The sequence below is a fragment of the Carlito syrichta genome, unplaced genomic scaffold (genome assembly GCF_000164805.1).
Source record: "Carlito syrichta isolate Samal-C Ts95f unplaced genomic scaffold, Tarsius_syrichta-2.0.1 Scaffold306713, whole genome shotgun sequence".
Lineage (NCBI taxonomy): Eukaryota > Metazoa > Chordata > Mammalia > Primates > Tarsiidae > Carlito > Carlito syrichta.
Genome location: NW_007250809.1, coordinates 623,303 through 642,056, shown reverse-complemented (window position 1 = coordinate 642,056; position 18,754 = coordinate 623,303). Strand labels below are relative to the sequence as shown.

General features: G+C 45.1%; 1 protein-coding gene across 1 annotated transcript in view; it reads right to left on the bottom strand.

The window, feature by feature from the left end:
* Nucleotides 1-18,754, bottom strand: part of CACNA1E (calcium voltage-gated channel subunit alpha1 E) — a 410,647-nt gene that overhangs the window by 19,541 nt on the left and 372,352 nt on the right. The window contains exons 39-45 of the mRNA XM_008063298.2: nt 18,343-18,508; nt 12,993-13,120; nt 7,296-7,392; nt 5,104-5,209; nt 3,584-3,691; nt 2,573-2,673; nt 1,853-1,959 (exon numbers count right to left, since the gene is read on the bottom strand). Coding sequence (XP_008061489.2) covers nt 1,853-1,959; nt 2,573-2,673; nt 3,584-3,691; nt 5,104-5,209; nt 7,296-7,392; nt 12,993-13,120; nt 18,343-18,508 — 813 coding nt within the window. The remainder of the gene's footprint in view (nt 1-1,852; nt 1,960-2,572; nt 2,674-3,583; nt 3,692-5,103; nt 5,210-7,295; nt 7,393-12,992; nt 13,121-18,342; nt 18,509-18,754) is intronic.

Below are 18,754 nucleotides of genomic sequence, written 5' to 3'. Positions count from 1 at the left end.
CCAGAGTCCTGGTCCCTGTGTTGCTCTCCAAACCCGTAACTTACCACCTGCCCTGAGCTCTCTGTGCCCCAACTATCTTGACAGTTCTTAGGTTCCCTAAACTTACCATGCTTTCTCTCACCTCTCTTGAAGAGCTTGTCTTCAACTTTCACTTAAATGGTACTTCTTCAGGGAGACCTCCCCAAACGCTCAAACTGGGTGACCTTCTTCCTTTACCTGATATCACAATAGCCTACCCTTCCACATTTTGGCCTATATTGCTCTTTTAGTTTCTTCTTCCAGATTGTCTACATGGGTACTATGATCATGTTCACTGCTGTCCCCAAATACTCAAGCCAGTGCAGGGGCCAAAATGGCTCTTATTACATATTAGTAAAATCAATGAGTAGATAAATCAATAAATATAAGAGAGAAGCCAGAGTGATCCCATTGTATGGGTTAACTTGAATAGCAAATTGTTATAGATAAAACAGGTCTCGATTGGGAGAGGGGTGTTTCCATTTCTCAGTCAAGGTCCTGTATAAAACAGTGTAAACCCTTCCAGTCAGTAGGTCTTACTGCTCCAGTCTTACCTCTTTCCCTCCCTCCTGCATAGACCAAAAATAGACATCTACTTGTTTCTGTGGGCAGAAGAATTCACACCCTGCTACCTTATCACACTGAATTGTTTATAAAAATGACCAGTAGTCTTGGTCATGACTCTGGTCCCTTTTTTCTTTTCCAAATGTGTTAGGTTGTGACCTCAGAAAACAATGTTTCCAAAAACAGATTCCCGACACTGCAGGCAGAAAGAAATTAACGGTGTGAGCAATTCCAAATGGCTTCTGACAGAGGTCTCATTCCCAAGCCCTGGATATCACCCTCCTGATGATTAAGATACACTATTTACTGAGCACAGGTTCCATAAGAACTAGAACTTTGTTAAACCCAACCACAAAAACTCATTTACATTGAGTAGAGGGACTCATGCTCCTTGGTTGCTCACGACATGCTTGCTGATGATAAAAAGATAATGCTACAATGAGATATGTATGTCATCATAAATTATTTATGGTTAATGACCAAACTGGGGCTAAAGCTTATAACTCAGAAGAACCGGAAAATTCCTTGATGAGGGCTTTATTTCCATTGCCATTACAGAAAATTAAAAATAGACTTTTTGTCTGATCTAGGGCCCCTTTCGTTCATTATAGAAAACATGGTGTAGTGCAAAGACTCTGGGGCCAGAAATAACTGATCTAAGTTCCAGTTCCACGTCCTACTAGCCATATGGCTTTGGACAACTGAGTTAACCTGTCTTTGTTTCCAGTTTCTTCATTTGTAAAGTGGTGATATTAATATATACTGCCAGGGTACAGTAAGCTTCTATAATAAGAATCAAGTGAGATCACACAAATAATGTCTCTAGAAGTGTCAACCTCCAGGAAATCAGTAACCACTGGTTCTCTTTCCCTTTTCCACTCAGCAATCCTGACACTGTGAGGGTGGGTCTGTCTTCTAGCCCAACACCAGATCCACAGGAAAGAGATAACTGAGAATTAGGTAGGAGAGGATTATTCTTCACCACAGAACTACAACTAAGACCCTAGTATGTTAAAAGACAAGTCAAAACTTTCTTATCCCACTGTCTGTAATGGCTGTCTCTGAAGCTGGTCATTATACTAAACATGCTTAGTTTACCATTGTCTCACCCCTGCTGAAAACCCATTTGAAGATACTCAACTTCAGAGAAAGGATCACTGTTTAGAATAATATTCTTAGGTGCTTCTGGGCAGTGAGTTTACAGGCCTGCCCCAGGGCCCAGGTGACAGGATGCAGGCAGCAGTGCTACGGGCCCTTTGATTCTACTCACAGGCCTGAGACAGGGTCCTGCTGGAGGTAAGGTAGGGCTTTGGCATTAGCAATGATCTCCTGAGGCAAAGATGAGGGCTCCATGCGCTGGAACATGGGTGCATTTTTCTGTGTAAAAGGGGGAGGGAGAAGAAAAAACTCCAATTATTTCCTGGAGCCTGCTGTGGAGGAAATCCAATTTACTTGGATAACATAGACCATGACTGATACCTTGTTTGACTATTTTAGCTGCTGTGTGTCTAATCCCATAGTTTCTAATCCCACATTACTACATAGCTCCTAGGCCCTGTACCACTTAACACTACTACTTTTTCTGTTTTTAGAGACAGCGTCTCACTCTGTTACACAGACAGGAGTACAATGACGTGATTATAGCTAACTATAACTTTGAATCCTGGGCTCAAGTGATCTTCCCATTTCAGCCTCCCAAGTAGCTGAGACTACAGCTGTGCCACCACATCAGGTTGATTTTTAATTTTTTTGTGTGTGCATGTGTAGAGACAGGGTCTCACTATGTTGTTCAGGTTGGTCTTGAACTCCTGGCCTCAAGCAATTCTCCTGCCTCAGCCTCTCAAAGCATTGGCATTACAGACACGAGACACCATGCCTGACTTTTATTGCTGCTTCTAAGTGCTTGCAGGTCACAGGGAACTAAGCCTGTCCCCTAACATGATTCCTTGTGGCCCGTCCACCCACCCAGCATACCAGCATTGAGCTTCACCTGTTCCTCCAGCTGCTGCCTCTGCTTCTTCACCTTGCTCTGCTTATAGTAGTCCATGATCATCATTGCTGCATAAATTTTGCCCACAGTCAGGTCAGAGGCTAAAAACACAAAGATGGCATGCTGATGAACAGGCAGAAGAAGATGGGGGAGAGTGGGGATGCCTCCAAGCTCTGTTCCACTCTCTGGAACAGGATTGTGCCCTCATCACCCATTTATCCAACATTTGTTGAGGGCTCCTCATGCCAGGCTCGTAGGATACAAAGTGAGTAGTTCCCCAAGACTATCATCAGAGAGCTTATACCACCCGACGATGGTGAGGACACCAAGGAAGAGCAGTGCATTAGTGAGCATCACCTCTACTAGTCCAGATCTCCACATCTATGTAGCAACACCCTTTCTCCAATGAGGGCTTGTTGAACAGTATTATGCAGAGGGAGGGAGCCATATAACCAAGAAGTTTCATCCAAAACCACAGGAGCCCATCTTAAGAAAATTTTTTCAATCAATACAGTAAGTCCCTACATACAAATCTTCAAGCTATGAACTTTCAAAGATGCAAATATGCATTAGCATTTCCAATCATGTAAGTTAGTTCACATGTCTGGTGTACATTGTCAGGTGCATGCATCTTTAATGTATCGTACTGTATAGAGTACAGTAGTACAGGATCTTTATTTCAAGCCCAGGATGTCTGGAAGCAAGCATAAAAGCAGTAGTGATGTAGCTGGTACTGTACTATACAGCCAATTGTGTTAGATGGGTACCTAGGTTAACTTTGTTGAACTTATGGACAAATTGGACTTACAACTGTGCTCTTGGAACAGAATTTATTTGTATATAGGGGTCTTACTACAAGGTCAAAAGGAACTTAAGAAGTGTGTGTGGGATGGTGTTAGTTTCTCAAGGATAAAAAGGAAACCTTCCCTTATCTCCTTGATTGTTATGGGTTTCCACAAAAGATGTAACCTGGGCCCACAGAGACAAGGACACCCAGGAGGAGGCCCACACCTTTGGGCATGGGCACAAGCAGGTCCAGCATCTTCTGGGAAAGGTGAGGCCAAATGGCCAGGGTCTCCTTTTGTAGCTCCGAGTCTAGCTGCTGCCTGTCTGCACCACCTAGAATGAGATAAATGATTAATAAATAAATCAGAACAGACCCAGAATAACAAGGACTGAGGGAGTACGAGGGGGTAGGAGCTGAATCAGCATGGCACCTCATATTCTGAGAGGAAATCTTGGCACTTAGTGACAGTAGATCTTGTAACCCAGGTCTTTCTGCTGAAGAAGCAGAACACATCTTGGCTCCCATTTTCAGTGACTCAGGGATATCCTGCCAAGAGATCTGAGGCCCTGAGACCAAGATCTACTTTCTCATTGATTCTAAAAGCCTCCCAGATGCTCAATATATCAGAGGGGAAAATAAAAGTAGCCATGAGTACACTTCCCTTGCCTCATTATATGTATATCCATCTTTCCAGCAACTCTAAATCCATAGTCTGAGCAGCCTGGTTTTAAATAGGATTTGGATCAGGCAAGAGCAAAAAGTTAAAGATTCATTTGGAAGTAGTAAACCTCTTCTCTCCTAAATCAATGAATTAGAAATCCAGAAGAACAAAATACTGCTATGGCCTCTACAGTAGTGAAGCAGGCATAGTTAACGTAAGTTAGAAGTAGTTAGGCAGATTTTCTTAGGTAGATCTAATTTAGAACAGGGTAAGCATTCAGACATCTTTCTTATTGATACACAACCTTCACCTTGAGGACTGGAATGTGGAACTACCAGTATAGTAAATCATAGAAACAATCAGAAGTTACCAAAAACACAGACATGATGTTCTAAGAAAAGCCCAAATCTAGTTAGACAGTAACTTCCATTATTTAGAAGGTCCTTGGGATCTTAAAAGGTTGAGAGATGGCAAAAAAAATTCATGACCAGGTACCTGCAGTCCTCCACTCTTAGCTCATAATTTGCTTAATCATCATTGTAAAAGTATATAAAGCTTCTTGTCAAAGCTAAGCACGTGCCCTCTCCTAAGGCACCCATGCTCTTAAACATTCTTTTTCTTTCTCATACATTCTTTCTTAAACTATGCTTTAGGCTCGCTCTGAAATTCTTTTCAGTGGTGAAATCAAAGAACTCATGGAGCAACTACATTGCATCAATAGCACCTGCTACAGAAAGTTTCCAAGACTTTAAATAAAAGATACCATGTAAGAAAAAGGGTACAAATTTTAAAACTGCATAGTCAATAAACAAATATTTCTTGAACATGTTCTGTATGCCAGACACTGAAGCTCATACACTGTTAAAGCTGCAAAGATCCTTAGAGATTATCAAACTGTTTTACCAGGAAGAAATGGTAAATATTATAGTTATTGAGTCTCAAAGATGAAACTGGGATGCTGATACATGACATTCAGGTCATCGCACTGTTGTGTCCTTAGCTGGATGGATGATAGTCTGAGTATCTCCATCCTGTAACACTTGCACAAGTTGTTCCAAAACTCATCCTCCTTCCTAAGCTTACCTTTGGCAATTTTAATGTCCAGAGCTGTACGGATCAGAGCCATAAGTGTGGAGGTGAAGTGAACCGTCATGTCCTCAGCTACTGGCATGTTCATCAGGACCAACCTCTGCGTGAAAGAGAAAGAAGAAACAGCAGGCAAAAACAAAAAAGAAAGAAATGTGTCTCGATGAGAAGAAAAGAAAAGTGCAGAGGTCAAATGCACAGACAAAAAAGAAGGGCAAGGATCCCCTTCCCCAGCCCCAGTCCTTCTCTCCCTGTTTCTCACTCAAGCCTCATTTGCTGCTGGTCCCCCCCCCCCCGGAATGATGCCAAATTCCAAGAGAAGGGGATTCCCTAATCATTCTGTAGGACTCCCCCTTAGGGGGGAGTCCTAAGAATATCTTTGATAGAGATAGGAAGTGGTTTCTGAAAGAAATGGCTCAAGGAAAGGAGTCAGCTTGGGGAAGTGGTTTCACTCCCTGTTTCAAGGCTGCTCCATGTTTCCACATGTCCCATGAATATTCCCAAAACTCAGATGGGAATATAGTGAGGAGGGAGATTTTGCTTTGCTTATCTGACTTGAAAGATGCATCCTGGTGCCCCCTTTTTGAGTCTTTAAAAAATGAAATTTGCCAGCACATGACTGAACATGCATAAGTCCAACTTATCAAAAGGATGAGGTGGAGCAGGATGAACAAGGGAAGAGTGCAGACAGGCTCTGGGGGAAGAGGATGGGAAGAGCGGAGAGAACAAGAGAAGGGTGGCCCAGGCAGGAGCAGAGTGGGCAGGCCTTATTCCCCTTACCCGAAGGAAGGGATCACACTGAAATGGCCAAATCCACTTTCCAGAGAGTATCTTGCTTTTGGGGTTCTTTAACTTTTCCCCCACTCCTCTTCTCCCACCAATCTTCATCCCAGAAATTCAAAGAATTCGAGGCCACATGCCACCACCTGGTACTTTTAGATGTGGCCATTGTGAGCAAAAAGGATGCCAGCCCCTAAGCTGTGCACAAGGGGCCATGTACTGGGGTGGGTGAGAGTCCCTCATGACCACGTCCCAGTGAGATGCTCTCTGGAGCTATACATCTTGAGGCAGCAGCAGGAGAAGGTCCTCTGGCAGAACCACCAGCCTGGCAGGGAGGAAAATGCCTCTTCCCAAGGCAAGGTCTCTAATGTGTCACTGGAGCATATTGCCTAAAGCGATGCCACATGGCATCTTAAAGTGGAAAGCCAGTTTCTTGTTGGGATCTGAGATCCATCTCTCTCCCACTTCTTTAAAATTCTAGAGAAGTGGCAACATGACTATGATGTGTTCCTGGGTGAGTGAAAGAGCTCCAAAGTTTTGGGTCAGTCTAAACATCAAAAGGGAATTAACAGTAACTATTACCAACGGGTAGAAAATCAAATCAGGTCCCAAAGCTGTGAGCACTCTAATGTCAGATGATTCTCAATGTACTGTGCTCTCTCTGCAAGTCATGGGGAATCCACTCATAACTGCAGGGCTAGATCTCATACTTCTGCTATGCCAGTAAGGCAAATCAATGCTAAATGCAACTGGTGCCATTGTTGCCCATTGTTTTATTGAGTATTTCCAAGAGAACTGGGTAATTGGGCTAATGGGGGAATAAAGTTGCATTCCTCCATCTACCATAGGATAGAAGACAGGATCCTCTCCCGTTTTTATACCTAGAAGGAAACTATGCCATCATTCCTTCCTATGTCACGAGGGAAGACATTTGTGAAGAATTTTCCTCTCTCCTAAAAATTTCTGGAACCATGTTTTGAGGAATTTCTGCATTATCTCCCTAACTTGTCTGATCGAAGATGTTTCTTTTTGTTTTAGAAACATTGATAGCCTCCTTCTTGCCTGTGCACACTATCCCATAGGCCACCACTCTGCCTCCTCTAACAGGAAACACACCACTTAACACTGCCTTTCTAGTAAACCCCTCACAAGAAGCCACACACTTGCAGAAACACAAGGTAACACACAAAACACCCCATTTTGAAGAGCATTGCAAACCATTCCTTGATTTATCTCATGACCTCATCCTTCCGTGAACCTCCCTAACTCTTCCATTTCATCGTTTCTTTCTTCCTTGGCTCCCTCCTCGGCCTCCCCAGCCCGGCTTCCTCCCCATGTTCTGGCCTCCCCACAACTAGATCCCGGTTCCTGTTGGTCTCTAGCCCAGAACAAAGGAAGGGATGGTCTACCTTATATGCCACTTTGGAGGGACATCTCTTGCCGAGGCCTAGCGGAGGTGACATGAGAGTCAGCATTTCATACATCTCAGTGTAATGGATGCGGCCACTGCTCATGGAGGTAAGTTGGGATGGGAGGGTTAGCAGGTAGGGAGGTGGCAGAAGAAGGAGAAGGAGTCGGGGCAAGGATGCAGACAGGGAGGAAAGGAGAACAGGCATTCCCAGAGAGCAAAAACAAACAAAATACAGAAAACAGGAGAAGAAAAACAAAACAAAATGGACAAACAGGAAAAGAATAGGAAACCTGTTAATCAAGGCAAATCGTACACATGACTCCATCCTGGTGCAGATTTATATCACGCCCCACACAGACCCGGGAACACAACAGCGGTCTTTGGTCCCTATGCCATGGGGACTCAGTTTCTTCTCCTTGATTAGTGCTACCCTGACATCCCTGATCACCTCATCCATCCCCAATATAATGCAGCATATTTTTTATACCCAGGGCTGTGTGTGAGTGGTATAAACCAGATAGACGGTGCTCCGGCCACAGGTTGGAGCTTCTGACAGCAGGGCCTGGGGTGCCAGCCTGGAAGACAGGCTTATCTTCTCCCCGAAACCCACAGGCGGAACATCGTGTATCCCCCCTCTGTGGTGTGTGTGCAGCAGGAGGTGGCGTCTCGCACTGGAGATAGTAGGCTATGGCTGCTGGTCAGAGTCGGCCCGTTGCTTCCACCTGGCTCTGTGGACAAGACTGCTCTTTATCCCCAGCACACGCCAGGTCAACGGCATGCTGGGGACAGAAGAAACAAAACCAGGAGGAGGAAGAGCATCTTGCATGCCATGCTACCCTCCCCAGCTCTCCCGCATGCGACTGCAGGTTTCACCAGGGTGGAGTTTAAAGAGTCTCAGCAGAGGCCTCCTGAGGACGGAATTGCCGTATTACCATCCCAGGCCAGCTCCGTCCCATTGCCCAACCCAGCATCCTTCCTGAGCCTGTGTCTTCCTCCAGCTGCCCAGGCAGTGGAGCCCATACTTCCCTCCACTAGCACCAGGAGAGGGGTCCTTATCTAGCAGGTGTGGCCTTGCATAGGGGTTCACAGACCCACTGGGATGCAGAAAGTTCCCGGGGTATGGCACAGCTGAAAAGGGGGGTCCTATGCACCCCTGAACAATTTCCTTGGTCTAACCAACAAGAAGTGACTTGGCAATTATGGCAGTCCCCTCACAATAATATTTGGAAAGACTCTAAGGTAAGGAATTTGCTCAGCAGCCCTTCATCTACCGAGTCCTTCCAGACCTTCTGGCTATTCTATTTTTCCACAGACCACCAAATCCATGCCCCTCTTACCCACTCTCACCTCTTGCCCTCTCTCTTTGATTCTCACTCCCTTTCTGTCCTGTAGCTTTTATAGTCACTTCTGACCATGCTATCCAGGAGCTGGGAGGGTGGACAGAAGTTGAAATCACTAGAATCACACTTTGATACATATACATGGGAAGATGATGATGATATTTTGCTAAAACAAGGCTTTTCTGTCTCCAGTGAAGGGAAGCCAGAACTCTTTGCAGGATTAAAAAGAATTTTGCATCCCGTGGAGGATGTAGAGGTCCCTCTGGTTCAATGCACACACTAAAGTGAACCAGAGTGTGGCGTGTGTATGTGTGCATACATGAGTATGTGCATGTGATGAAGAGAGAGATCAAACTGGTCTTCATATGAAGCCCTTAACTCATCTCTGCCTTCTTCCCCCAAGTGTGCCCTTCTTCCTTGTGTAATAGCTGCTGGTTCTGGAAGGGTTAGGACCTCTTTAAACTCAAAGAAAAGCGACATGAACGTTCCCTCATGTGGCGCAGTGGTGGTGGAGCAGAGGACAGAGAGGAAGGTTAGATGTTGCATCCCACAGCAGGTCACAGCTGAGGACTGGGAGGCAAACCTTGCAAGCCACCCTGTAGGGGCAGTTCTCTCCCAGGCCCAGAGGAGGCGAGATCACCCGCACTAATTTGTACATATCCTTATACGGGATCCTGCCGCTGTAAAGGAAGCACAGGTGGGTTAATAGGGCACTCACAGAAGGGTGGGGAGGAAATGACAGCTCAGCCATGAAGGGGATGGCTGCAAGAGGAAAGAGCAGTTTCTTTCCTTGGGCCTGGAAAAACCAGACCGGGAGGGGCTGGGAACTGTAGGCACCAGAGAACCATTACCTTGTCCAACTGCACTGCTCAAATGTTCTAAGAAAATTAGAACCCATCCAATGCTAAAAGGAACTGCCTAATGACCAAGAGCTCCCCAAGATACCTATCTGGCCCAGACCTTGCCAGATACAGCCACAGCCCTGGCTCTAGCTAGGCTTCTAAGGACAAAGCCTGCCAAGTCACAAAAGACACGGCTGTGAAGTGGACACAGAACTGTTTGCTTTTCACAGACACTGTTTCCAGTCTGTTACTCAGAGCCACTTGTTGGGGTTAGTGGGAAGTCGGTAGCCTTCTGCAAACTGAGAAACAAATTTCCCATTAGGCGGATTAGTGAGAAACACAGTTGGCACGAGGGAATTCACAAAGGGCTTTGCTTCTTTTTGTCACAGCTCTTTCCTGAGTTTGGCTTGAATGAGTCTTCTCTGCTCTGTGGGAGCCTGCTGGAGTCTGTATTCAGAGCAGCCAGGAAGGAAACTATAAGCTCTCCCCCAGCTCCCCTTCCTGCCACCCAGCCCACAACGGCTTGACTGGATCCAGTCAGAATTTCAGAAACCATGTGACCTACCTTTCCAACCCCTCTTTCCCAGGAGCCTGCTAGAGAGTTCTGGAAGGGTTAGAGTTAGCAATTGATTCATTTTCAGTGGCTAAAGCCTCTTCCCTGCCAAAAACCAGAAAAAGGAAACAATGACCAGGAATCTGCAGGTCTGAATGCACCCTAGTACAAGACCAGGGTTTCCACTAGAAACTACCAACATGGTGTCTCCACCTCTGAGCATTCAGTCCCTGCCGGCAGCCACGTCAAGATGAGTGCTTCACCCCAGCTTCACTCTTTCTGGAATTTTTTATAGATCTGGGAGCTGGCTCCTCCCGTTCCTTCAGATAGAAGCTCATCAGCACCTCCAAGTCTCTTGACTCTTGAAAGGAGGTCATTTCAGTAATTTAAATATCTGTTTCTGGTTTTTGTTGTTGCTGTTGTTTTTGTGTGAGACTGGGAGGTAGTTGAATTGGCAATTGCTCTCAGCTGATGTTCTTGCAACCTGTATCAGTCCTCCTTGTGAAGCAGTTGGCTCAGTTTACTTTTTTTTTTTTTTTACCCTCCTTTATAGAGAAAGCCAATACAACTCTAAGCAACACGAGTTCTGCTGACTGTGAATTTCAAAGCAGACAGAAGAGATTCTCCTTCGTCATTTTGCTCTTTCCCAGTTCATATGTCTGAGTCTTGTGGTTGGTCCTTATGGAATCATTTCTTCCCAGCAGCTGCAATGAGTGTGGAGGAGCATGTTTCATGCATATAGTGTCTGGATCCCAAGATAAGTGAAACCACAGGAAGCTGGGGATTCTGAGAGCTAACGACACCTGAGTGAGGCAAGATGAACAATGGATTCCTTTGCTTGCGGTTGGTTTCTCCTTGCTCAGGTCAGTGAAGAGGTCTCTTCTGAGGCTCCCAATTCCATGGTCATCCAGGCTTTACAGACACTGATTTTCACACATTCCAAGTTATATTCCCATATGGTTACTGTCGATTACAGTAACAGTTACATGCATGATTTAATATCCTCACAACCACTCTTCAAGATAGGTAGGCATCAGCACCATTTTACAGATGAGGAAACTCAGAGAGATTAAGGCCAAAATCACAGAGCTGAAGAGAGGCAGGCCTGGCTGTGTTCTCCTTTGACATACTACCCCTGTTGCTTTCTAAGAACTGTCTACTAGAAAGTGAGCCCAGAGTGTAAAAGCTGTTGCTCAGCCATTGTAACAGGAATGGAGTTAAATAACTCTGTACCCTGAATCATTAGTAATTACTGAGAAGAGGAATTCTGATTCACCTTTCCAGCCCCTAAAACAGTGACCCAAGTTCAACAGCCTCACAAAACAGATGGGGGAAGAGTCTCTGATTATGAAAAGGGTTCCAGGTGGAAGCAACATGGCCCATTTCTGTGAAGGATAACATTTCTTATAGTATTTTTAGAGGGGGACCAGAATGGATAGACAGTGAGTTAAGAACCAAAAGCTAAGATGGCCTGGGACTGAAAAGTTTCCCTGGGGTGAGCATTCGTAGAACGCTCACCCCGTCTTCAAACACAAGGGCCAAAATGCTGCCTTTGCTCTCCAAAGCAGGGGTCAGCAAATACTTCTGGCAGTATATTTTTTGACAGCAAAATTTCAATAGTAAATATGAGGGGGACCCAAAAAACCCCTGCAACCTATTTATTAAAAATTATGTACTTATTCTTACATGTTTAAGCTTCAGTTATGTTCTAAGTACTCTCCATTTGATGTAATATGCCTATCAAGATGCTTTTTCCACTGGTCAAAACAGTTTTTGAACTCGTCAATTTTGATACCTTTTAGTGCTTCTGCCATTTTGTGTTTCACTTTTCCACGCTGGCAAAATGTTTCCCTTTGAGAACTTTTTTCATCAGGGGAAACAAACAAACAAACAAAAAGTCGCTTGGGGCAAGATTAGATGAATAGGGAGGGTGGGGCATGGGAATCATGGCATTTTTGGTCAAAAACTGCTGAACACTCAGCACAGTGTGGGCAGGTGTGCTCATAAATCACCCATCCTCTTACAACAATGCTAGCTGGTACACTGATGCTGATGGGTTCCCAGAACACTTACCTAGCAGGGGAAGCCTGTACTACAAGAGGCCCACCCTCCAAAAAATAATTCTAGTTTGTTTGGGAGTCCCCGCTAGTATTTTCAAATTAGAGGGTCCTACCATCTCTGCCATAACCACTTAACTCTTCCTTATAGTGTGAAAGCAGCCAGAGATAATACTTAAGTGAATGGTTGTTGTTGTGTTCCAATAAAACTTTATTAGCAAGAACAGACAGTGGGCCAAATGTAGCCCATGGGCTGTAGTTTGCCAACGCCTGCTCTAGAGTCCAGAAGGTACCAGCATCACTTCAAAACTATTGGACAGTGAAAGAGACAGTAAAGAGGTTATCCTCGCCAACTCCTGCCATTTAATTTAATTCCATGCCATAAAATTTCACAAGTGTTTAAGGGAACAGCTGGAAGAACAACTTGTTAGGTTTTTTCAAAAAAAATATTTAGAGTTATATCCAACTGTATCTGTCGAGAGGGATGAAAGGGATGAAACACTAATAGTCACTGGTCATAGTGGCCAAATGTCCAGCCAAAACAAAACAAAAAACCCTTGTCAAATCCTCTGGTAACTCAAAGGATTCCACTAACCATTGGCAGGAAAAGAAAGAGAGATTATTGGAAGCTCCTCTTGGGATTGAACCCAAACAATGTGAGGTGAGGAATGAGAGGTGAGATTGTCAAAGAAAGACAAAAGCCTGTCACAGAAGGAAAGAGAGGGTAAAGGAAGATAAAGACGACACATCTTTGGTGACTGGCCCGATACCCTCTTCCATGGGCCACAACTACGAGGAATCTCCTTTCCTTCTGTAACAGGCAGGCATTCAGGAGGCTCCAATTCCAGCCTCTTCCCTAAGAGCCCTAGAGGCCCTTGCTCTGGGCCTTGCTGCTCTACGCACCATGCAGCTCTGTCATATTCTGCCCAGACACGGACAAACTCATCCAAGTGGTGAGGTCCCAGGATGGAGGAGTCCCGAGTCAGATACTCAAAGTTGTCCATGATGACGGCCACGAACAGGTTGAGCATCTAAAGGGCAAGCGGAAGAGGAGGAGTTAGGCAAGACCTAAAACAGACCTTGGGAAGCAGAAAAACAGGTTTCAAGGCAAATAAAATAATTCTACAGTTCACAAGGCTGAAGCTCCTATCTAAAGTACTACAGATTTTGCCAAATGCAACACGTTTTCCCTGTTTGTACCACATATCTTATTATGTGAGCATTATTTCATGTTTCCATGCCACTTCATATTTGCAAAGTACTCCACAGTTGCTTGTATGATCTGTTCGATTTATTTGTTGCTGTGGCAGCAGAGGGAACAGCAGCAGTTACAGCGTTCTTGAAGGCTAGGGGAGGCCAAGGCCAGATGCCAACTTTCCCTCTCCAGTTCCTCCTTCATTCTTGCTCCACAAAAGGAGCTCAAAAGACAACAGGCAAGGTGTCTTGTGGTGATGGCATGGCTTACTGCGTGATGACTTGAAGCTGTTCACGGCTCTTAAGACACTTCCAAGAACCTGCTCTCTCACTTACTTGTCAGTTAACCTTTATTGTGTGCCTACTGTGTTCCAGAGATTCAGGTGCTGAGGATGTGAGATAAGAAAGTTCTTCTCCTGAGATAGATTCCCATGCCTGGCACAGGGCTTAAAGCATAGTGGGCTTCACTAGATGTGGTTTCTTGAATGCTTGTCAAGACATACTTAGTATTGAGTGGCGACTGGGACATATTGGAAACATACCCGTGTTACAAATGTTAAGAGCCATGAAAACTGCATATGCCAGTTATACTGGGGACAGAAAGGAGTATAAAGGCAATTTATCCCAGTTGAAGAAAAACTGTTAAGAGGGTTGATGCTTGAGCTGTGTCCTGAGAGACTGAGCACTGTCCAAAGACAGACATGGCATGGAAAAAGGCGTTTTAGGCAGAGGAGCCAGCATGGATGAGAGGGCACAGAGGTATGCAAGGAGAGGGAGTATTCAGGGATCTGGAAGGAGGGCTGAACAGCTGTGTCCGAGTGCCGGATAAGAGAATCATCTTAAAACCTGTGCTAAAGAATCTAGACCAGGATCGGTGAACCAGTCAGACAGTAAATATTTTAGGCTTTATGGGTCCTACAAAATTTGTGGGCCTCTACTGCAATATTTCAGTTGTGCTACTGTAGCATCAAAATAGCAATAGGCCGGGCACAGTGGCTCACGCCTATAATCCCAGCACTTTGGGAGGCCAAGGTGAGAGGACTGCCTGAGCCCACGGGTTTGAGACCAGCCTGGGCAACTTGGTGAGACCTCATCTCTATAATAAATCAAAAAATAAGCTGGGTGTGGTGGCACATGTAGTTCCAGCTAACTTGAAAGGCTGAGGTGGAAGGTTCACCTGAGCCCAGCAGGTCAAGGCTGCAGTGGCTGTGAGCATGCTACTGCACTCCAGCCTGGGTGACAGAGTGAGACTCCGACTCAAACCCCTCCCCCCCAAAACAAACAAAAACAAAACAAAACAAAAAACCAAAATAGCCACAGACCGCATGGCTATAAGTGAACATGGCTATGTTCTAGTACAGCTTTGTTTGTGGACACTGAAACTTGAATTTCATGTAATTTCCAAGTTATGAAATGCCATTCATCTTTTCCTCTCAACCATTTAAGAATGTAAGAACCACTGTTAGCTAATGGACCACATGAAAACTGGATTTGTCCTGTGGGTTGCAGTTTGCCAATCTCTGGTCTAGACTCTTCTGTAGTCCACAGGAACTACTAAAGGGGTTTAGAGAGACAGAGACCTTGGGATATGTACATTCAAAAAGAATCCGTGGTAGCAGTGTTGAGGGTGGGTGGGAAGCCAGGGGAGAGGGTATACTAGTGAATCAAGTCAAGGCAGGATGGTAGCACAGACCCAAATAGAGCATTCACAAAGGTGGTACTGACAGGACTTGATGGCCATAGTCAGCAGTGCTGTTTAATTGTTTCTTGGCTGTCCAAGTCCCACTCACTATATTTCAGGTACAGGTTCTTGCCTGGCCCCAGTTAGTATGATTCAGTGGGGCACCACCAGACCTCAACCAGTCATTGAATCCCATCCTCCTGGGCCACAGTGGCTGGTCATCTTATCTAAGCCAAGAAAACGGTATTGAACCATTTCTGGGCATAAGACTTGTGTGAAGATGTGAGGTCTAGAGTCGCTGCTACAGCCATCTAGGAGCCATGGGGTGAAGTATTTGAGAGAAGAGCTCACAAGGGTGGAGGAGGGTGGAGAAAGAGATCCACGGGGAGAGAAACCTGGTCCTGGTGGTGTCATCTGGGTCACAAATCAAGCCTTGCTTAAGCCTGCCCTGCCCCAGGACTCCTTATTGACATAAGTCTATAAAATCCTACTTTGCTTAGGCTGGATTTAGCTGGGCTTTCTGTCCCTTGCAAGTGAAAGAGTCCTGCCTGATAGAGACCGGTTGGCTGTGGGGGTGAGGAGCAAGTCTTTGTTGTGGACTCCCAGATCAAGTGGCTGGGTGCGTAGAAGTGCCAGACATGCAGGCAAGTACACAAAGTAAGACTGTCTGGAGAAGGACGTGGCTGAAATCTATCTGTAGTAAAGAGAGACTACTGGTTGAATCAGGGAGCCAGTCTCCTCCCTCCTTCCCTTCCCTTTCCTTCTTTCTTCCTTCCTTCCTCCCTCCTTCTCTCTCTCCCTTCCTCCCTTCTTTCCTACCACCTTCCCCCTTTCCTTCCTTCCTTCCTTCCTTCCTTCCTTCCTTCCTTCCTTCCTTCCTTCCTTCCTTCCTTCCTTCCTTCCTCCCTCCCTCTCTGTTGCTGCCTAGAACAAATGGATGACTGGAGGTCTCGTCGTCTTCTGTTACCATGAGGATGAGCAACAAATCCTAGAGTGGATGAAGCAGAAGACAGGAATGGGTCTGGGAACCTAACTCTGTGGAGCCACCATAGCAAGAGTGTATACATTCCTCAAGACTTCACTGATGTGGAAGGGAAATCATCATCCCTCCTGGCTAAGGTGCTGTTATTTGGAGATTTCTGTCTCATGCAGCTGAACCTAATCCTACCATGGACTTTTCTTTCTGCCACTGAGAGTGGAGCCACAGTGAATTCATCCAAGCCCTGCCTAGGCTACAAAGGGCTTTGCACATATCCACATATTTCTTTTACACTCCGTTCAGGGTACCTATTATTATTAAGGTTAACAAAAACTACTAGCATTGCTATTGCTTACGTTACTGTCTTTAATAGTGTGGTTGCACATTCATATCTATGATTTCTTTTCAGCTCGCCCCAACTCTGTGAGGCTGGTTTAATTACCATCTGTCCTTCAAGGACACAAGTGCTTCTGATTCACATTTGTATCCTTTGTGCTCTTGGCTCCCAGCACAAGACCTGGCACATCATAGGGCATCAGCAGATCTCTGTGGAGTGGATGGCTAGAGTTGAGAAGCTGTGTGACTTGTCCAAGGTCACAAAGTCAATCTCAAGCATAGCTGAGATATGAAAGCAGATCATCTCATCCTGAATATAGCCTCATTAAAAATAACATTACTGTGAATTATGCAGTACCCTCCATCTTCAAATTCTAAAAGTACCTTCACAGTCTCTAATTAATTTCCAGTTATATCTTTGGTTTCTTTTAAATATTTATTATTAAACACTTAAGCCACATAAGAGAAAACTGAGATGTCTATACATACTATCTGCTCCGTTTCATCCTATCAATGACCCTGAGTCCTGGTAAACTGGTTTCCCCCTCGAGTAACGGTGACTGGGGGACTGGGTCTTGCTGGCAGTCAGTCTTTCAATAGCCACTCAGTAAAAAGGTGCTGAAGATGTGAACGAACAAGCTTAAAACTTCTATCAAGAACATCATTCTCAATTTCCTTTGTTATTTTCGTTATACATCATAGTTCATATTTGTAAGGAGGATAATATTTTGTGTTCTTTTCCCACTGAAAATCCTTTCATATATGAGAAGGAAGTAGATTAAAACACATGAATTGGTTCGCTGTGCATACACTGCTCTTATTAGAAATTTGCTTTTTTCTTCCATTTTATAGAAGCTATAAAGGACAAAGTATCTTGGTGAAGACTAATAGAGGAGCAAAGTCAGGGCCAATGTGGGCTACCCAACACTAATGTTAGCTCACACCCTGCCACCCTGACCTTCAGGCCACACTTAACAGGTTCTCTGTAGTGTTCACCCCTTCACCAGGGAGTTGGACATGTGGAATGTTTTAGTCCCCTTGGGAAATCTGAAAGAGGCAGAAATGCCTGGACATGAGACAATTCACTTTTTGATGCATGGCCATGAAATTGACCACTTTTTAGCAGCATTGTTGTTTTAGTTTTAGGTTTTTGTATAGCCAGTGGCATTCGCATTGATGCTGAGCTGAGGAATGTCAGAGTGGCCAGAAACAGCAGATGGCATGGCCCTTTTATTAATCTGGTGGCACCTCATCCATGTATTCTGTTTACCACGGCTTTTCTGATGTGCAGAGTAGAAATTTCTGGATGTGTGTGCTGATTACGTTCTCTCTAAAAGAAAGACTTAAGAAGCACCCAGGGCTTCTCATCATTCTGTGAGTGGGTGTGCTCCACACATACTTACACCCAGGGCAGTTGTATTCTTTCACATCTATCAAGCTGGTCAATTGGCATCTAATGTAATGACATCACAAGTCAAGAGAGAAACACATCTATTCTAATCAGCACTCTATTAATGCTATCCTTACACTTTCAAGGCACCTTACTCAAAGGGTTAAAAAAAATCTTTGAAAGAGAAGTAAGATTTTCTTAGCCCTACATATACAATAAACTATCTAAGGTATGAAAGAGAAAAGATCTGATCTGATTGCTACAGATTCAGCATGAAGCTCAATGCTCTATGCACTGAGCTGGACTCAACTCACCTTCCCTTCTCATAACAATCTTTTCCTAAAAGAAGCAATGACTTTTCTCAACTATTGAAAGCCACCCACCTAGGAGTCTGACAAGCGTCTCAGTCTCTAAGAGTTCTCTAGAGGAAGACCTAGTTCTTAACAGGGGCTGGGATGTGAGTGTGTGTGAGAGAGAGAGAGGGAAGGGGAGGAGGAGAGGAGAGAGAAGGGAAAGGAAAAGAGAAAGGAGAAAGGGGAGTGGGGAGGAGAAGTGGAGAGAGGGAAGGAAACATGAATGTACACTAAAGCAAACAGCACTTGTCTATTTTCCAGAGGGGTTAGAGGTAGGGTGGGATGGGCACATTTCAAGGCAAGAGCACAACGTTGCTCACCAAGAAGGAGCAGAAGAAGATGAAGGAGACAAAGTAAACGTAGGCCAGATCGGTGCCGCAGCGCTCGTTCTCGTTCTGCCCTGATGGTGCAGTGGTGTCAGGCTCACAGCCTTTCTCCCCAAGGCATGACAGCATAATCTCCTGCCAGGCCTCACCTGTGGCACTCCTGAGCCCAAAAGACATGTTGGTTAGCAGGAGCAGGTGTGCACGTCCTACCCAATTCTCTTGGTCCTGTTTCCCAAATTCACCCATCCTTTCTCTTGCCTAGGGCCCGACAGTCTCCCTTTTTACCCAGTTGGTCCCCTCTGGTGCTTTCCATTCAGACACGAACAGTGCCATTGAGGTCCCTCTTGGGTTCTGCCACCCCACACACTGACTGTCCATCTTTTGCAGGCCTCTGCTAGCTAATAGT